This window comes from Anser cygnoides, chromosome 4 (assembly GCF_040182565.1).
Source record: "Anser cygnoides isolate HZ-2024a breed goose chromosome 4, Taihu_goose_T2T_genome, whole genome shotgun sequence".
Lineage (NCBI taxonomy): Eukaryota > Metazoa > Chordata > Aves > Anseriformes > Anatidae > Anser > Anser cygnoides.
The window spans coordinates 27,399,693-27,416,853 of record NC_089876.1 but is presented as its reverse complement, the minus strand read 5'-3'; the positions used below and the strand labels follow the sequence as shown (position 1 = coordinate 27,416,853).

Below are 17,161 nucleotides of genomic sequence, written 5' to 3'. Positions count from 1 at the left end.
GCCTTTGAATAATTTATTCTTTCATCTTATGTAATTTTTTAAGCCAACAGCAACTGTTTTAATGGCTGTCATGAGCTTGATTTTTCTTAAAATGCATCTTGGTCATAGTTTTGAAATAAGAAGTACATGCACATTCACGATTAGGAATCTATTCAGGAGTCTTAAGGTAGAAAAGCTAAAACTTTGCTTTTTATACATGGCCTCTGAGGGAGGCTGGTTACCAAGAACCACATTTCCTTTTTTCTTTTTTTTGTCTATTCAAGATTCATTGGTAGGTGGTCAAAAGCTGCTACTAACATAATAAGAGTGCTTGTTACTTTAGCAAGGGTATTATCTTTAATCAAGATGGGAAGGTTGCATTTTGTAAACACGAAGATCATTCTTTCTCGCTAAAATTCTCCAACAGCAGATACCACATAAAAATGGACAAACGTATTCATTGCTTGACACCTAATAACCACCGTGTTTCTGACCGTCATGTTAATTATTGAACATTTTCATTCGTCACTACCAACAGCTGGCACACACAGAGAATCGTGTCCCCACATTTAACTCCCTTTACAGACATTTTTCCAGAGGATTGCAGCAAAGATGAATGTTCTGGTAGACACAGGTGGGCTGAGTCTGCAATCTGTGATACTGGAACGAGGAACCATCACTTAAGATTTCATTGACTAAATAAAATGTTGTCCTCCTCAAAAACCACAGCTGGGTCTTCCAAGCTCTCCAGTAAAGTATGAGAGGTTTCATATTCGTGGCGTGGCACTGATGGTTCTTTTGCAATGGTGGACATCAACTGACTCCAGGTGATATCAGTACTTTTGAAAGCATGTAGTAGAAAAATGCCGATGATTATAGTGCAGAATCCACTAAGGGTCCCGATGATATTATCCAGGTCCATACTGCTCCACTCCTTGAACAGGATGATGGAGCACACCACCACCGTCGTGGTGAAACACACGTAATAAACAGGTGTCACTAGAGACGTATTAAACACGTCCAATGCTTTGTTGAGATAGTTGATCTGAGTGCTGACTGAGAGCACAAGGATTCCCACCAAAACATAAACCAAGGGACGTCGATAAACCGGCTTCCGTTCCAGCATTTCCTTAATGGCAATGCCCAGGCCTTTGACAGATGAGACAGAGAAGGCACCAATGAATGAGCAAATTAAAACATAGATCAGTATATTTGTCTGACCTCTCCTTGGAGCCACAATAAAAATCAGTGTGAGGGCAACAGCTGTCAGGAGAACAGCAAAGGCAACAAACACTGTAGGACAGAAGAAAGATGAAATATCAGGCTGTATTCAAGTACATGCTAAAAGTTATTCAATTTCTCTAACACTTTAAGAACTGTAGCACAAGTTCATTGCAATTGCATCCACTGAAGAATTTCATTGAAATAAATCTAAAATACATGCTTTGTATTTAAAATGTTTATGCCAACTATGTTTACTAGACTATTTAAATGGATTCACCAGAAAATCATAAAAAAAAAAATACTCTGTGACACTCTCTCCAATCTCCAGACAAAAGAAAGTGTTCCCCTCCCCGCCCCCCATCAGCTTAAAGACTGTCTCTCATCTCCTTAAAACAGTAAGTAGAGTCTTTGAGGAAATGGTGCATGCACACATGGTTATAATAAAAAAATATTTAACAAAAGGTTCCAAGAGATCACCCTAGCTGAATTTTTGAATGTATGAGCTACCTTGAATTTAGCTTATTTTTGTCCTATGCTACACTTCTCCATGTGAAATTCTTCCATTTCTCAAACACATTCTCCTTGAAACATACCCTAGGGCTACCATCATTTGAATTAATATGAACATGTGTCTGCTTAAAGCAAGCAGTAATTAAGACTTAGAATTGGACAGCAATTCAAATGGAATAACTTAGGAACTGGTTGAAGGTGAAACTAACCAAAAGCTGTGATCTATTTAAAGTGTAGATAACTTCAGTTAGAGCCTTTGAACTCCTCAAAGGGCTGGAAGGCAGGAAGAAGCAGTACATCATTTCTTAGCCAAATAGTTTGCAAGAAGCTGTGTAAGATGTATTGCTCTTAAACCTGCATCCTTGGGAAATATGTTATGGTGTGTGCAGAAGCCCTCAGCGCACATACTGATATTGAGGGATTCTGGGCTCCTAGTACAGTCAGCCCAGTACAGCTCTGTAGCCAGGACCTTCCCATCACAGATCCTAATTCACTCACTCACCAACACACAGTTTGCCATGTAAATGCCTGCCATGAAACATGGCAGGTTAAGCCTACAGACCTGGATCTTGCAGCTTTATTTCCATCTCATCCAGTGAGGTGACCTCCTCCTCCTCAGGGGCATGAATAACCATGACCGTGGACCCCAAAATGCTCAGTACACAGCCCAGCTTGCCATGAATATTCAGCCTCTCATTTAAAAAATGGGATGACAATATAGCACTGTTTGGCAAAACAGAAATAGAAGGTTCAGCTCCACCAGCTTAAAAATAAGAGCTTTAGATTTAAAATACTGTAATTCAATTTTGCTAATAAGCTGTTTCCCAGAAGGTTTGTTGAAAGTTTAATCCATGCATTTTCTGCTTCTGTGATAGTCGTATTCATGTATTTGCTTCAGTACTGGGAAATTATTTATTTCTTCATACATTGGAAATAATGAGCGTTTGAAGGGCATTCATACTTAAAAAAAAACAAACATGAATTTTAACAGTGGATATTAAAAAAGCTAAAGTTTTCTTGGCTTTCTTTCCAGAAGGCCTTCAGCAAGACAAAACAACACTAAAAGGAAACTCAAAATGTAAACTAAGTGTATCTTAATATGAAGTTTTTCTCCTGTAACAAAAGTTGTTTTTGAAAATATTTTAAGGAATGCTGTATTTTCTTTTAAAGTTTTGTCATATGTGAAGAACAGGATATGACTTTTTATGAAAGCTTGATTTCTCTAGGAAGACATAAATTACAGCCACTGTGCATCAACAGTATGCGAGGTATATGCTGTTAAGAAATACCTTCTAGAATATGTGGAAGGTTGTTGGGAAAGCATGTATTAGTCTTTGAAGCAACACTTGATTCCCTCTACGCAGGAAATTCAGTTCTAAGTAAGCAAGGGATCTTTCCATTAAGGAACAAAAAGTACTTTTTTTGGGGGGGGGGGGGTGTCTGTATTTGCCCTTCAGTTTTCTTATTAAAGTTCTCTGCTTTTAGCCAAAGATTTTTTTTTTTTTTAAATCAGATGGTCAATGATTGGTTTGCTTCCAATTTGTACTAACCTTATGAGAACACTCAGTGCACCCAAAGGGGTAACTAAGGTTGCAGGAGCAAAGGCATAGGCAGCAAAGTTTGCAGCTTCTCCTAATCCCACTGTAGAAGAAAGAACATTTGGATCAGATGGGGGAGAAGGAACAGAAATAATGCTACAGTAAGTACTTTTTATGATAGATCTGACAGCTAATATAAAACAAAATATTTTTTCCACACAAAATATGCAAATTCTGATTTCAAAATTATCTGTATAACCTCTTCTGGACATAATGGAAATGAGGACTGAAGAAAGTTACATGTGTCCTCTAAGGACTGTATGCTCCAGTATGACCATCCAAAAAGCATGACAAAGCCAAAGGCAGGCGTTTACAGAACAATTCTGCACTGACTGCACCTTCCTGGAACGAGCAGTGACAACGCCACGAAGCTGGATAGGTTCAAACCCCTTGCTTTTGACCAGTTACAGAAAAAAAGGCTTTAATTCTGCAAAGAGCCCCAAAGAGCAGAAGAACTATTTGAGATGGGATTTTAGAATGGCTTCTGTCATAAAGAAGATTCTTTTTAAGAAATTAATTCCCTAATTTTTCACTCTCCTCAGTTAAAAGAAGTGTCTTTACAATCAGCTTTATATAGCATTTATTTGCAGTTGAAAGAAGAGGTGACTTACTTGATAGTAGCCCAGCCCACCAAAGCCCTTCCTTCAAATAAGAATGTCCACCCTGTCCTGGAAGCAGGGAAAAAAAAAATCTCATCTTAGAAGAAAGAAATCAGCTTATTACAACAACAACAACAACCCTGCAGCCACATGTTTGGATCAAGTCTTATAAAGTACTGAAACAGCAAGCTATCTGGATGTGATGTGAAGAATATTTTGCTCGATGTTGACCGATATTTTTTAATCAATCACTCTACTTCTTCACGACTTGTACTTGTGAGAAATATTTGACTGAATACACATGGGGGAAAAGTTCCAAGAAAACATAAAATGTCTGTGAAGAATAGCGATGAGCTTAAGAAACACTTTGAGGTGCCTTCCCAGGTCAGATCCAAAATATTCATACACAACCGCATTTTTGACTCCGCTTATAATTTAAATTCAGAGAAATTAAAAATGTCACTGCATGCATGATATTTTTCTTGCACAAAATACAAGTAAATTGTATATTCAGTAACAATTTTTTCAAATACTCAAGTTCTCTGGAATAGTAGATTTTGCAATAAATGCAACAAAAGAAAAACTGTGAATGCTGTACATTTAAATACCATACAAACAGAACTATCAGATTAGTCTGAGGGTTCTTAAAAGCTCTCCATAGTTTTTTTTAAACTCTGCATCTGCTGCCATCAACGGAAGATTAGCTACCTGCAGAACCTTTTGTGTTGAGAACTTTTTCTAAAGCTCATTGCACTTTTTGTTTTTAAAAAGGAACTAAATCTAGTGACCATCTCAAGCCTTTCCAGCTCAAAGAAGGAAGAAATATGAAGGAAAAAAAATAGAGGAAGGCTTTATGAAGGACAAGACAAAGGGAGAACTTCATTTGGTATCTAACTGCTGGCAGGGAGGAGATTATTACCAGATTACTGGCTTTAATAGCCACTGTCAGCCCCAAAGCCCAAAGATTTCTGACTACTCAGTCCCTGCAGACGCAGGCAGAGAAATAATGCTGGATTTCTGTCAGCAGCCAAGAGGGGATGTGTGACCACTGCTGAAGTTCAGCAGTGTTAAACACTGGCAGTTTTAATTGCGCAGGCTGTGAATTGAACCTCAGCTTTGCGGAGCTGTAAGAGAGGCTTTTGTGCTTTTCCCTTTTGGAAAGGACAAAAAGGCATCCTAAGTCATAAAGTCGACTTTACTGGTTTGTACCCTCTGAACAGATTAGAAATTAAGTGAAACTTGGCTTATTCCTGCTTTCCTTAGACAACTAGCTGGGTTGATGTAATTCACACGCAGCATATCAACTAACCCCCCTCTCTTGCAAGGATAGGTTCCTAAAATTGTCAGTGCAAGAATTAGGTGTAATTAAACTATTAAACCAAGTCCAACAGGAGTGCTGCTTACCAGCTCTGGGGACTCCTTTGGCAGCCAGTTTCAAGAGGCCCTTCTTCTTCAGGATGAAACTGGAGCCAATGAAGATGCTGGAACCTACTGCCAAAGCCAGGCCGAGGTAGAGCCGGTACTTGAGTCCAGCAGGCGTGGAAAGGCTCAGGCTTGTGTTGTTGGAAATCCCATCCATACAGGCGAGGGGAGAAGGGCAGGATTCGGCCCTTTGGTGGTCTGGCCCCATGCTGGGCAGGAGTCACGGCAAGGGCAGAGAGCACAACAGCACCTGGGAGGGGGAAAGAAAGCAGAACAAGTGATTTACCAGCCGGGCACAGCTCCAAGAGAGCCCCCACCTCGCTCCTTTCTGCATCTTCCCTAAGTACTCCTCTTTTCTGACCCCGCAGATAACTCCTGAAGCACCAACACAAAATCTGCACAATGCTCACAGTTCTGTTCCCAGTTCCGACAGGTGCCCCTGTCACCACTCAACCCTGCAAGTCACAGTGCGTACCTTATTTTGTATGTATTTTTGCACTACATTGCCTCTGTTAAGCAATTACGGCAATACCAAAGAATGCAGCAATTAAGTATTATCTGAAAGGGAAAAATCAACTTGAAATATTTAAAAGCTAACCTGAAACCTCACAAATTAAGTGTTCTGTGTTGCACAGAGACCGCATCCCCAAAATACAAACCTATAGCTAAATCCATGATTTCAGACTTTGTCTACCAGAATAAGCCTCCTGTTATTTCAGGCTTTTGCTTTTAAGTTTGTAATTAAGATTTGTGAACGACAAATAAACAACAGAAGGAAAAAAAAATCTACATAGCAAGCAAACCTTTGTGGCATATGGCCACTAGTATGTTGTACTAAAAATGTTCGTCAACTATTGCGTGAACCAGATCTTCTTTAACCACTTGTGAAATGTTTTGGTGGAGGCCTCGCTGCAGCTCGGAGAACTTCTCACCTAACCTTACTGACCCGCAGTTGGAGGAGGACCGCAGCCTGCAAGGTACAGCCACCAAGCACACAGCTCCTGGGCTGAGCCTGAAGCTTTGCAAGCTCAGTCGGCCAAGCCTGACCAGCACCACTCCAACGTGAGCCTGTGGGAATGATGCTGTTGTAATTAGCCTAGGCACGTTTATTGTTTTTAGACGAAGACGAGGTACTGCATTTCTAAGAACAGAAAGAGGAGTTATTTTGCATGGGGAAGCGCTGGACAGACAGCAATGCTGCAAGAGGGCATACAGCAGTTTAGGCAGAAGTTTAAGCTTTTCACTACTGAAGCACGCAAACAGCGAGGATCATACAATAAGGCTGAAATAGCTTTCCGTTTAGGAAAAAAAAGGTCTTATTGCTAAGATGTGTTAAATTCTAGAACTGCTGATACAGAAGTACAAAAGCTTAGTCCATTGTGATTCATATAAAGCATTGGAGGCAACAATTTTGCTTTCTGTGCCTCCCTTGTAATTAAATGACACATGAAGGATTCATGCTGCTGAGTGGCACCATCAGTAATACACCTTTTTTTTCCCCCAATTGAAAAAACATTTGGAGAGTTGGTAGAAAAGGATACACTGCTGTGTCTGTTCAGACCTAAGCTATGGAAATATTAATGTTGTGTCAGAAGTACTTCGTTGCACAATCAATAATAAGCAACCATGGGTAACTCATCTAATACTGTTTAGGAAGGAATATTTAAAGTATAAATATTAAAAATGGCATGAAGTTTGCCAGCATCTTTTCATTTGCAGCTGACAACGCTGACACTAACCCTGGGAGATACCACCAGAAACAACGAAGGAAGGAAGAATGCCTGCTCTCGGTTGTCCAGCACCACAGTGTGCCACAAACACACTGCAGTAAGCTACCGTTTGATTTTCAGGCTCTGCAATCCCATTTCCTTGTTTGCCAAGAAAGTTTCTGTCTAACAGGAGTTGTTTTGTATTGCTAAGCCAGATTTCATAAAGACAATCCCACAAGATGGGTACATCCATGACTGCTGCTCTCAACACTCCTTTTATGGATTTTTCCCCATTTTCTGTGGGATTTTGAAGCCTCAAGACCAAAAGTATTCAATTTGTTTTGTCACAGAGTGAACTGAATGTGCTTTAAAAGAGGCAGACACTTGTAGCTGAACATATATAACAAAAGAATGAAGCAAATCTGATATAAGGCACAGAACAATGGATGGTAGCAGCATATGATTTTAAACCACGTAACTTTTATCAGACTGGGTGAGCTGGTCTATTTAAGCAATAGAAACAAAAGTTTTACCTCCAGTTTGAATTTCTTCAATATCAGAAAACAAACACCTAACGATGGAATAGGGTTGCTATTTTGCCAGACAGGATTTTCCAGGCAGATGTTCACAGATGTGTTGTCTGCATTGCCCGCGGAGCAAACCCAACGTGACCTGGATATGTCACATGTCCACTGCACACAACCAGGTCACCGAAGATTTCCTAAGCACCCTGCAATGTGCTCAGAGCCACCTCTTCTGCTGGGTGCCCAGAAATCCCAGGAAGGTTTTGAAATTCTCAGCTGCCACCTGGCAAAAAAAACTGCACATCCAAGAAAATCTGGATATACGGCTAGCAGCCCTCATACACTCTCTATGGATTTTCCAAGAAATCCTCCAAGAAAAGAGAGCTCTCACAAATACGACAGCATTTTAGCAAAGTAACATGGATTTAGTTATGTTTCTTAGAGGTAGCTTGATCAAAGGAAAAGCTATGAAGTAAACCAACTGGCATAAAAAAATAGAGAGAGAATGAACAAAGCATTTAGTGCATTGCTTAACTTCTTACAATGATGCTAAACAGGCCCGGCAAAGGTTGTAACACTACTGGGCTACTACTACAGGCTTCGTGTGTGAAGCAGCAACAGCTCCTGCCTTTAATTAAAGGAAAGCACCAAGACAAAAACTCATCGAAGTATGGTCTTTCAGCTACCTGAGATTGTAAAGGCAGGTTTGTACCGGGGTTTTTACAGTGAAGAAAATAACCACTCCCCTCACTCTTGTGGTGAACGGAGAACTGGGGGTCAGCTGTAGAAGAACAGCAGGCTTAGTCCCTCCCATACAACATTACTGATTTTTCAATGTAAGTTTTCCATTCCCCAGCAGACTTTATGACACCCAATGATGAAAATTTAATCATGCCACCCATAAGCCAGTAAGTGACTGTCACGGGATGTTCCTCTCCGACCTGAAACACAACCTTTGCTCTCACCCTTACAAAGAGGCACTGGATCTTTACTACGTCCCACCTACCACTTGAGAAGAGCCCCTCTGAGCAGCGGTGACCTCTGTTTATCTCACTGACCATTTTCTACTTTTGAAAAACGTGCCGTTTGCTCCACTTGCGTATAAAGACTACTGACACCCCATGGCTCTGAGGAGGAGGGGACTGCCGGGGCATTACTACTACTTTACAACCCATTGTAAACGGCCTAATGACGACGGAGGGAAGTCATCAGCTAAGCCAGTTTCCCCTCCCCACGGACCCGTCCCCAGAGCCCCTCCGGGGCTGTCAGCACCCCGCGGGGAGCTAGCGCGTTGCCCTCCCGAGGGATTTTCCCCCCGGGAAGCCGAACCCGAGAGCACCACCGGCCACCCGTGTGCCGCCCCCCATCCAAACCGCAGCTCCCCAGCCAGCCCCAGGGACACCCCGCTCACAGCAACACACGGGGGGACCCCCCAGGGAGCGCCTCCCGCGCCCCGCACCGCTATTTCAGGCGGCTCAGGCTGCCCGCAGCAGGGGGACGAGGCCCCCCCCCCCCCCCCCCCCCCCACAACGTCACACCCCTCACCGAGCACCTGCGTGACGTCACGGCGGGGCGAAGCCCTTACGCAGGCAGCCGTCATCGCAGCGCTCCCACCCGCTGCCCCTCTGGCGGCTCCGCCCGGCCCGGCCCGGCCCGGCCCGGCCCGGCCCAGCGGCTGGGCGTGCTCCGTGTTGTTCTGTGTGTGCCGTTCCTCCCCGTTCACCCCGAGGCGCGGCCCCGCGGAGCGGCCCGGGGCTGGCCGTGCCCTCTCGAGTCCCCTCAGCCCCCCTCGGGTCCCCTCGCCCCCGGTGCGCAGAAGCGGGGCAGAGCCCGGCGACGCCTCCCCTGAGGTGACTCCCGCCGGTCCGACAGGCTTCGGGGTGTCCCGGGGAGCAATTATCTTTATTACCCAATCAATAGTTTCGAGGCAGAAGTCGAAGCCCTTTTTTTTTTTTTTTTTTCTTCAGTGAAACGCTTTTAGGCGATTTCTGGCTGAAGTTCTTCTAGGGGTTGCCCAGCAAACTTACCTGGGGTGGTCTGAGGACCTTCAGGAGGCAGAGAGATCCCCAAAGTGGAGCCAAACAGCTGTGAATTAGGCACACGTATCCAGAGCAGTGCGGGGACATGCTGCCCTCGGCCTGGCTTCGGAGCACAACGCCGACGACGGCGGTTGTTGATACTGCGAAGTTTATGGGCTCTGGAGCAGGCTGGTGAAACGCGGCTGCAGTGTCAGCAAAGCAACTCAGATTTCCCTGCCTTGGCTGTGCGGTCCTGGGGTTAGGCTGAGAGATCTTAGTCCGATTTTTGATTTCTGTATTTTTTTTAAAATATAAACGGCCCTGCATACGTTAGAAGAAAAGGAGCATTGCATTTCTTCAGGTGCATTTCATTACCTATCCGCTTTACGATGTCACTACTACTATAGGAACCTCTGTGGAAGGTGGCCTGAACCGCGTGTGGGCTGCCTCATCAAGAGATTTCGACTTCTCAGCTTTAAGGTTTCTAAACCACAGATTACTACTGCAAAGGAACAATAATTTTAGATATTCGTTGAAACGGTTATATTGAAATCTTAAAGCATAATCTGAAAAATTGAGAGCAGGCTTGTATCTTCTCATACACCATAAGCACGCCCGGAGGATAAAACCACGTGTGTGAATGGCCATTACTCTGCCCCCAGCTCCTATTTTTGCTCTGTGCCCTCTCGGATGTGTCAACTCCGTGGGTTCACACCTCTGTTTCTGTCAAAATATACCATTTCCCCCAGCTTCCTGCAATTTGACTGAAACATGCTAAGTGTTGAGCTTGCAAGCAACTCCGCTGGCAGATCTGCAGGGAAGAGGGGTGGTGGTGGCATCTGCACGGGCCTGGTGTGGCAGCAGATGGGCGAGCTGCCACAGACCACCCCTTCCCCTGGTGCAGCTCTTGCTCACCTGCTGGCTGGGGTGTTCCTTGTGGTACCCAGAACATGAATGCTGAGAAAATATGCGGTTAACACTTCTGCAGATTTGCTTCTCTATTGGCCAACTATTTCAGCAGATGATGGACATCAAAGTATTTTTAATTAAGGAGTAAAATATTTGAGATACACTTGTTACTTGACAAATATATATATACTTTGAAATATATGAAGTATATATATATATACTTCTTTATATAGCTCATGCTTCATGTTTTTAAATCTGCAATAAATAGTGAAGACACTGAAACTTTTTCTGAGAAAAAAAAAGTAAAAAAATTAGCTAACAATCAAAGACAATGGACTTGCAATCTATGATGTAATTACAGAAGCGAGTTGGTTCATGTGTGTATTTTTCATTGATGATTTATAGTATTTTGCATACTCAACTACTTTCAAAGAACTTTGAGACAAATATATCATTGTTGATAAATTAATTTTATGTACTTTCTTTCTTCCTGGCCTTGTCTCAAGGTTCTTTGAAAGTAGTTGAGTATCTATTATTTCATACACCAAAAGGACTAATCTTTGCTTTGGATGACATGTAAAGGTCAACTGGGTGAGAAAATAAAGTCTTGATATACAATCTTAACATGTGACGTGAAGAGGAAAAAGATGCTAGTTTAGCCTTTGAAATGGCACATGTGACTGATTTAGAGCAATGCCTGCCTCTTCAACTAATTCAAATAAATCAGTGCCACTCCTCTTTTGTCAGCGGAGCTCTGCCAGCTATTGCTAAGCAAAGATCAGTCCTTTTGGTGTATGAAATAATAGATATGTATGTATTAACAGTCAAAGCAGTCAAATTCTATGTCAGATTGCATTTTTCCAAAAGAACTGTAAGGGTAATGTTATGAAAACCTGCTATACCTTGCTGGGGTTTTATACTGTTTTCCATGAAATTTATGTAAAATGCAAAAGTAAAGTTGTACTAAAATTCTGTAACTTATGCAATGAGTGAACAATGCAATGAAACTGGCTGTTAAGCAAGCACTGATCTTAATTGTTGGTTTTCAATAAAAATGGAACCCCCTAAACCAATCTTATAAGTTCACATTTATAAATAAAATTGACATTGGAAACCTCATTTTTGTGCCTTAATAATAAAACCTTATTGCTGTGCTCACCCTGAATGGTTTAACTAAACAAAGTTTGTGTAGCTAGTAAAGGTGCAGTTGTGAAGCAAGTTCTATGTGCTTTTTTTTTTTTTTTCCTTTTTCCTTTTTATTTGTGTATGTATTTATTAGGAAAGCTGCCTATGGCATTTTGAAGTCCTGTCATTATTGCTCAGCTTCCTTGTTCTGCATTTCTGTCCTCTGTGTGCAGTTGCTGCCGCCCATCAGGGTCCAAACATGAGCTCCACTACATACGGCAGCTGCAGAGAGCCGTGTTACCTGTCCTGGCATGTGGCCATGGAGGAATGACCATGGGAACCCCGCCTGCCCCAAATACTGGTGATTAAGTATGGACCCATAGGAACAACAGATAAAGGACCTAACTTCAACTGGTACAAGAAACGCTGTCTCTAGATGGCAGTTCGATACGATTAAAATGCTGTAGTTGCTGTGTAATGATCACTCCTATACAAGTTGTCTGAAAAATACACAGATATTGTCTTCTGATCTATTATACTACAATGAATGAAGGACAATTGAGGCTATATATATATGAAACCTATTTTAACTACTGTGCATTTCCTACCACTTTTATCAGTGACAATATCATATATTGATGATTTTATTTGAAATAAAGAGAATTAATCTCAATGGAATCACCATTGTCCATGTTGTAGCATCATTATTGCATGTAATCAGCGCAGATTTCCAGTGTTACTTTAGCTTGAAATAAAATTCTGCTAAACAGAAAACTTGACTGCCCATTCAGAGCTACTGGCACTCCTGTAGGGTCACCTATTCTCCGATGATATTGTTGAACGAAGTTCTAGGTTGTTTGCTTGATTGTTTTTCCAGAGGGACAGCCCTTCTCTTCCTTGCAGGTTCCAGGTTTGGGGTAGAGACATTTTATTGCTACCCCAGCTGGGGTGGCACAAGGAGACCCTCATCACAGATTCTGCTCAGGGCACACCAATAGCTCTGCTGGGCATGGCCAGCCTCAGCCCTTGGATATTTCAGAAGCCCTAATCCATCCTCAGAGTAGTCATGCAAAAACTAGGATCTGGATCTGGAGGATACTGGTGAAAAGCTTTGACATAGGCTTTTAGCATGCTGTGTGGTACCTCTCAGCCCTCACGTTCACAGAAAGCTGGAAGTTTGTCCAGTGCTTTCAGGTTCCAACCTCATCTCTACATATGCATCTAACACACCGACACGTCTTAAAGTACTTCTTACTTCTTCGTCCTCCATCCAGCACCCATTTAACGCTAAAGTAAAAATACAGTACCACCTACTGGTGGAGAAATTGATTGCACTGGTGGTTTTTCAGTCACTAAGCCTCGTTGGGGCTGGCTGTGCTTCATGACACTGAATTCCCCATACCACAGGTCTGTGCAAAGCAGCATTAAATAAGCCAGAAGCCTTGGAGCTTTCTCATCTACAGCACTCCCGACATTGCATACATTAAGTGTGCTGAAATAGCATCAGCACTAGAAAAGACAGAATGGTATTTGCAGAAATTAAGCCTGCCAAAACTGTGGTCACAATGCAACCACCCGTCTGTTCACATAGCTACAACACAGTAAGCTGAAAGGCAATGCTGTTCCTTAAAACCTACTTATTTATAAGTAAATACATATGTATGATGTATCGAGTATTTTTGTTATGGGCGTTTGAAACTAGAGATAGTTTTAATAGGATTGAGAAGAATTAGAGATACACTGACAAAGCAAGATACAAAAATAGATTAAAGTTGGCCTACTAAAACGATAATCCAATAGTGTGGTCATCCTCCCATCAGTCAAGGGCACTTGCCGAAACATGGAATGATAGGAAAAATATCTCTGTGAAGAACTGTTGACGCTAAACTCATCTAGCTATCACTGAAGTCAATGACAAATGTCTAGATGACTTTTAAAGGAGGGCAGACTTGAGACCTTTGTGTTGAGCGTTGTGTTGATCTTTTCTACAGAGAGGGCACAATTAATTTGATGCTTGTGAGATGCACAGTCAAGGCATATGTCCCAGGTACTCGGTGCCACCACATATTCACAAAACAGCTGCTCAGCGTCAAATGCTGAGATCTTTCAGACTGCACACCAGGCAGAAGCCTGTGAGAATGACACGCAGAACTGATCCTGATTCATACCAGACCTCCAGAGATTCCTTTAGTGTCTATGATTTAGGATAGGAATTGGATTTCAGCCCTTCAAAGACAACTGTGATACAGTGGCTAGGACTTATAAGATTATTTGCACCTTATTCCATTTGCTAAGTTGGATACCTTAGTGTAGATTTCCATATCTGGGTTCTAGCGGGTATAATGTTATGTATTTCCTTGTTGTTTAGTAGTGTTTTATTTAAAACTTAAAAAAAACCCAACCTTTAAAACTTTATGTTTCAAGTATGTATTCTATTTCTTAAATAAAATGTACTCTCTATGTCTCAGTTGCAACTTGAGATAAAGATCCCACTTCAAATTTGAACATTCACTCCTTTTGCAGCATAAAAGATTTTCTCCCATGGATTTTGTGCTGAGTAGGGCTTTCCATCTGCTCCCAGTTTAATTTTACTCATTCCTATGGAAATCAGCAGTGAAACAAGAAAGCTGAGGTATGCAAGTACCTCAACATCTTCTCTTTCAAAGTACACTAGGATGCTCCTAGTATACTGTGGGCTTTCATGGTTGTGTAGCCACAGCAGCTGAACTCCTGCACCTTTCTAATACAGGAGGACTGCAAGGACATTTTTGATCTCATCATGGCATTTTCCACTAAGTATATATGCACAATTAGTGGTGGTTTTCTTTTGGTTATTATGTTTTTAAGAATTCAATAGGAATATAAAAGTTTTGTTAGATTAATGAAGAACTTTCAATAGTTAAAAATGATTTTTAATTATTCTTTTTTCATTTTTATATATTCTTTTATTGTTTATTATTACTAATAATTATTATATTTATTATCTTATTGTATGGAAAATTCATAAAAATAAACAGGAAATTTATATTTATGGTGCTTTCTCTATTCCAGTGAAGTCTTGTTATTACAGTAATAAAGTATCTGCAATATTAAGAAAATGGGACATCAGGGGATACTAAATATATAGTCATTTGCAGTATTTTTTTTTAGTTTCAAGACAGAGCTCTTGTGCGTGTTGAAACGGCTAGTAAGCTTCTGCTCAGGTGAGGGATAATAGTGACTGCCACTGTCACTTTCATCTCTCTCTAAATCTCAAAATCCATCACTAGGTCAAGGAAATCCTCCTCTAATATCCATGTCCTTCCCTGGGAATAATTCAGAGAACTGCACATGGGACTGGCTGTTTGAGAAATTGATCAATAAGGGATTTATGTATGAAATGCTGATGATATTTAGGTTTCCACGGTGGCTCCACTTATGTAGTAAGGAAACGTGGCTCATTTAAAGGACTGGAATTGCTATCAGAAGCAGCAGACTACATTAGCAAGGTAAGCATGCACACCGATGAAACCTCTTACTGCAGAACTACTAAGGACTCTTTTTGCATGTTATAAAAGAGATATTTTGCTAAAATAGACAGCATATTTCAAAGTTACTGATGATTTTTTGCTGTATTTTGTAATGAAGAAAGTAGATCTTCCATTATGGTAAATTCTGTTCTGGGTTATCCTTACTACAAACATTTTTTTTTCCTCTGAAAATAATCAGTAGAGAAGTGAATATAGTGGGCCAATAAGAAAGTAAGAAATTGGCAAAATAAAAAAGCAGAAGAGATGGAAACTAATCTTCCATTCACTACAGTCCTGTAGAAGGATAATACTGACTTCATTTTCTTGCAGCCCTGAAGATTTTGATGCACGGTAATTAATATAGTCAATTTTTAGGTGACGAGGTTTGAAAACTTAGTTGTTTGCTGTAGTAGTCACATTTCAAAATCCAATATAGGAAAAGAAAACTATTGGTGATGATACAGTAAACACAATTCAATAAAAATCTAAAATACTTGCAAAGCGTGCATTTATTTGTATTACCTTTCAAACTTAATATCTAAATACCATAATGTGACATTGAGCATTAGACTACTGGCATAAAATCGGTGTGACCAGTTGTGACAACATATCAGTTTAAGAAAAAATGTGTTTCAACAGAAGAGGAAACATGGTGGTGATACAACTTAGTGAAAATAGTCTGACATAATTTGTTTGAAAAATCTCATAATGCAATCAGATCAGAAATGCTTTAAGGGAAATTCTGGGCCCAGTGAGTTTAACAGGAAAATGTCTGCTGTTCATAGTGCCAGGGTTTTGTCACACAAATGCTGTAACGCAGTGACTGCGGTCCCCAGGATGGGAGTAATTATTGTGTCCGTACAATTTGCATTGGCCACATGCTGCATCATCATTTCTGTGTCTTAGACTCAAGAATCTCAAAACACCAAGCAACATGCTTTGTTGCTAATGGAATTTGAAGATATTTTTGTGCTATGTATCCTGACTGAATGACAAGAGAGACAACCTGGGGCAGCATACTTAATGCCCTCTTAGTGCTTCCAGTGCCTTGATAAGATGAAATCTGTCCTGCCCCAAATGGCAGCTCCACTTTCCCAGCAAGTCCTGTGCTTTGGCAGAATACAAAGCACCCCACGGTGCTTTTGTTTCAATTAGATACTAATGGAGCCAGAGGAATCTTTTTATTTGCAAAAATGTTCAGAAATTACTATTTATCTGAAGAACAGGGGAATGTACAGGATAGAGATTTCTGCCCAAACTCCAGGCTAAGTACTCTGGGTGGGGGTGGATTTTTCTACATGTCCTATTTTACCACACGTCCTATTTTACCACACTTCTTTTTGTCTTTAACCTCTAACTTGTAGACAAATCCGTATGTCTAGATAACATAAAGTCCTTTTTTTTCTTTTCTTTTTTTTTTTTTTCCCCTCTTTTGCGAAGATAAACATGAAAAACAAGTTTCTATGTAGAAAAGCTGGTACTAGGAGTGCTAATGTGGACTGATTTAGAGTTTGCTGATGGAGGCATGATTTGTCTTGAGATGAGTATTTTTGTATTTGTTTGGTGCTGAGTGACTGGAAGTGGTTGGGCATAGCTTTATTTTACACCGTTATTTGTGAGCTCTGTGGTCTCCGCTGTGGCCCTGTGGAGGATATAGGTCAAATCAGGGTGGGACTTTGTGTGCCAGCTTTAGCAGAGCTTTCAGAGCACCTGTAAGCAGATATAAAGCTGCTTAATTCAACGCGGTGTACTTTCGGTCTCCACACATTCAAATACAATTTATCCTTGGAGAAAAACCCTATTACAGCTTTTAGTGCAATGGTGAATCTAACCTAACATTTGCTATGTCTTTTTACGTGACATCTTAGACGTGATTCTTGCTATTAAGCATTTAAAGACTGAACAACAATGCTGGATGACATTTAGGACTATTCTTGAAAGAACACAACTTAACCTTCTATGTGCGTCTTTCTGTTTTGTAGAATAATGAATGTTGCTGTACTGTTGTTTGTACCAGGTACCATTCATGTCTTAT

The 17,161-nt window shown here is 41.1% G+C and overlaps 1 protein-coding gene across 1 annotated transcript; it reads right to left on the bottom strand.

The window, feature by feature from the left end:
• Positions 1–144: 144 nt before the first annotated feature.
• NIPAL1 (NIPA like domain containing 1) lies at positions 145–8,990 on the bottom strand. Its single transcript, XM_048072937.2, has 6 exons — positions 8,977–8,990; positions 5,315–5,582; positions 3,923–3,979; positions 3,264–3,354; positions 2,276–2,436; positions 145–1,272 (listed from the first exon to the last, which is right to left on the bottom strand). Exons 2-6 carry the CDS (start codon positions 5,538–5,540, stop codon positions 668–670), a joined length of 1,140 nt encoding a protein of 379 aa, XP_047928894.1. The 5' UTR covers positions 5,541–5,582; positions 8,977–8,990; the 3' UTR covers positions 145–667.
• Positions 8,991–17,161: the final 8,171 nt, after the last annotated feature.

Coding starts and splice junctions, on each gene's coding strand:
- NIPAL1 (XM_048072937.2), bottom strand. CDS start 5,540: ATGGGGCCAGACCACCAAAGGGCCGAATCCTGCCCTTCTCCCCTCGCC. Junction 3,980..5,314: donor CAAAGGAGTCCCCAGAGCTG/GTAAGCAGCACT, acceptor CCCTGCTTCCAG/GACAGGGTGGACATTCTTAT. Junction 3,355..3,922: donor GTGGGCTGGGCTACTATCAA/GTAAGTCACCTC, acceptor TTTCTTCTACAG/TGGGATTAGGAGAAGCTGCA.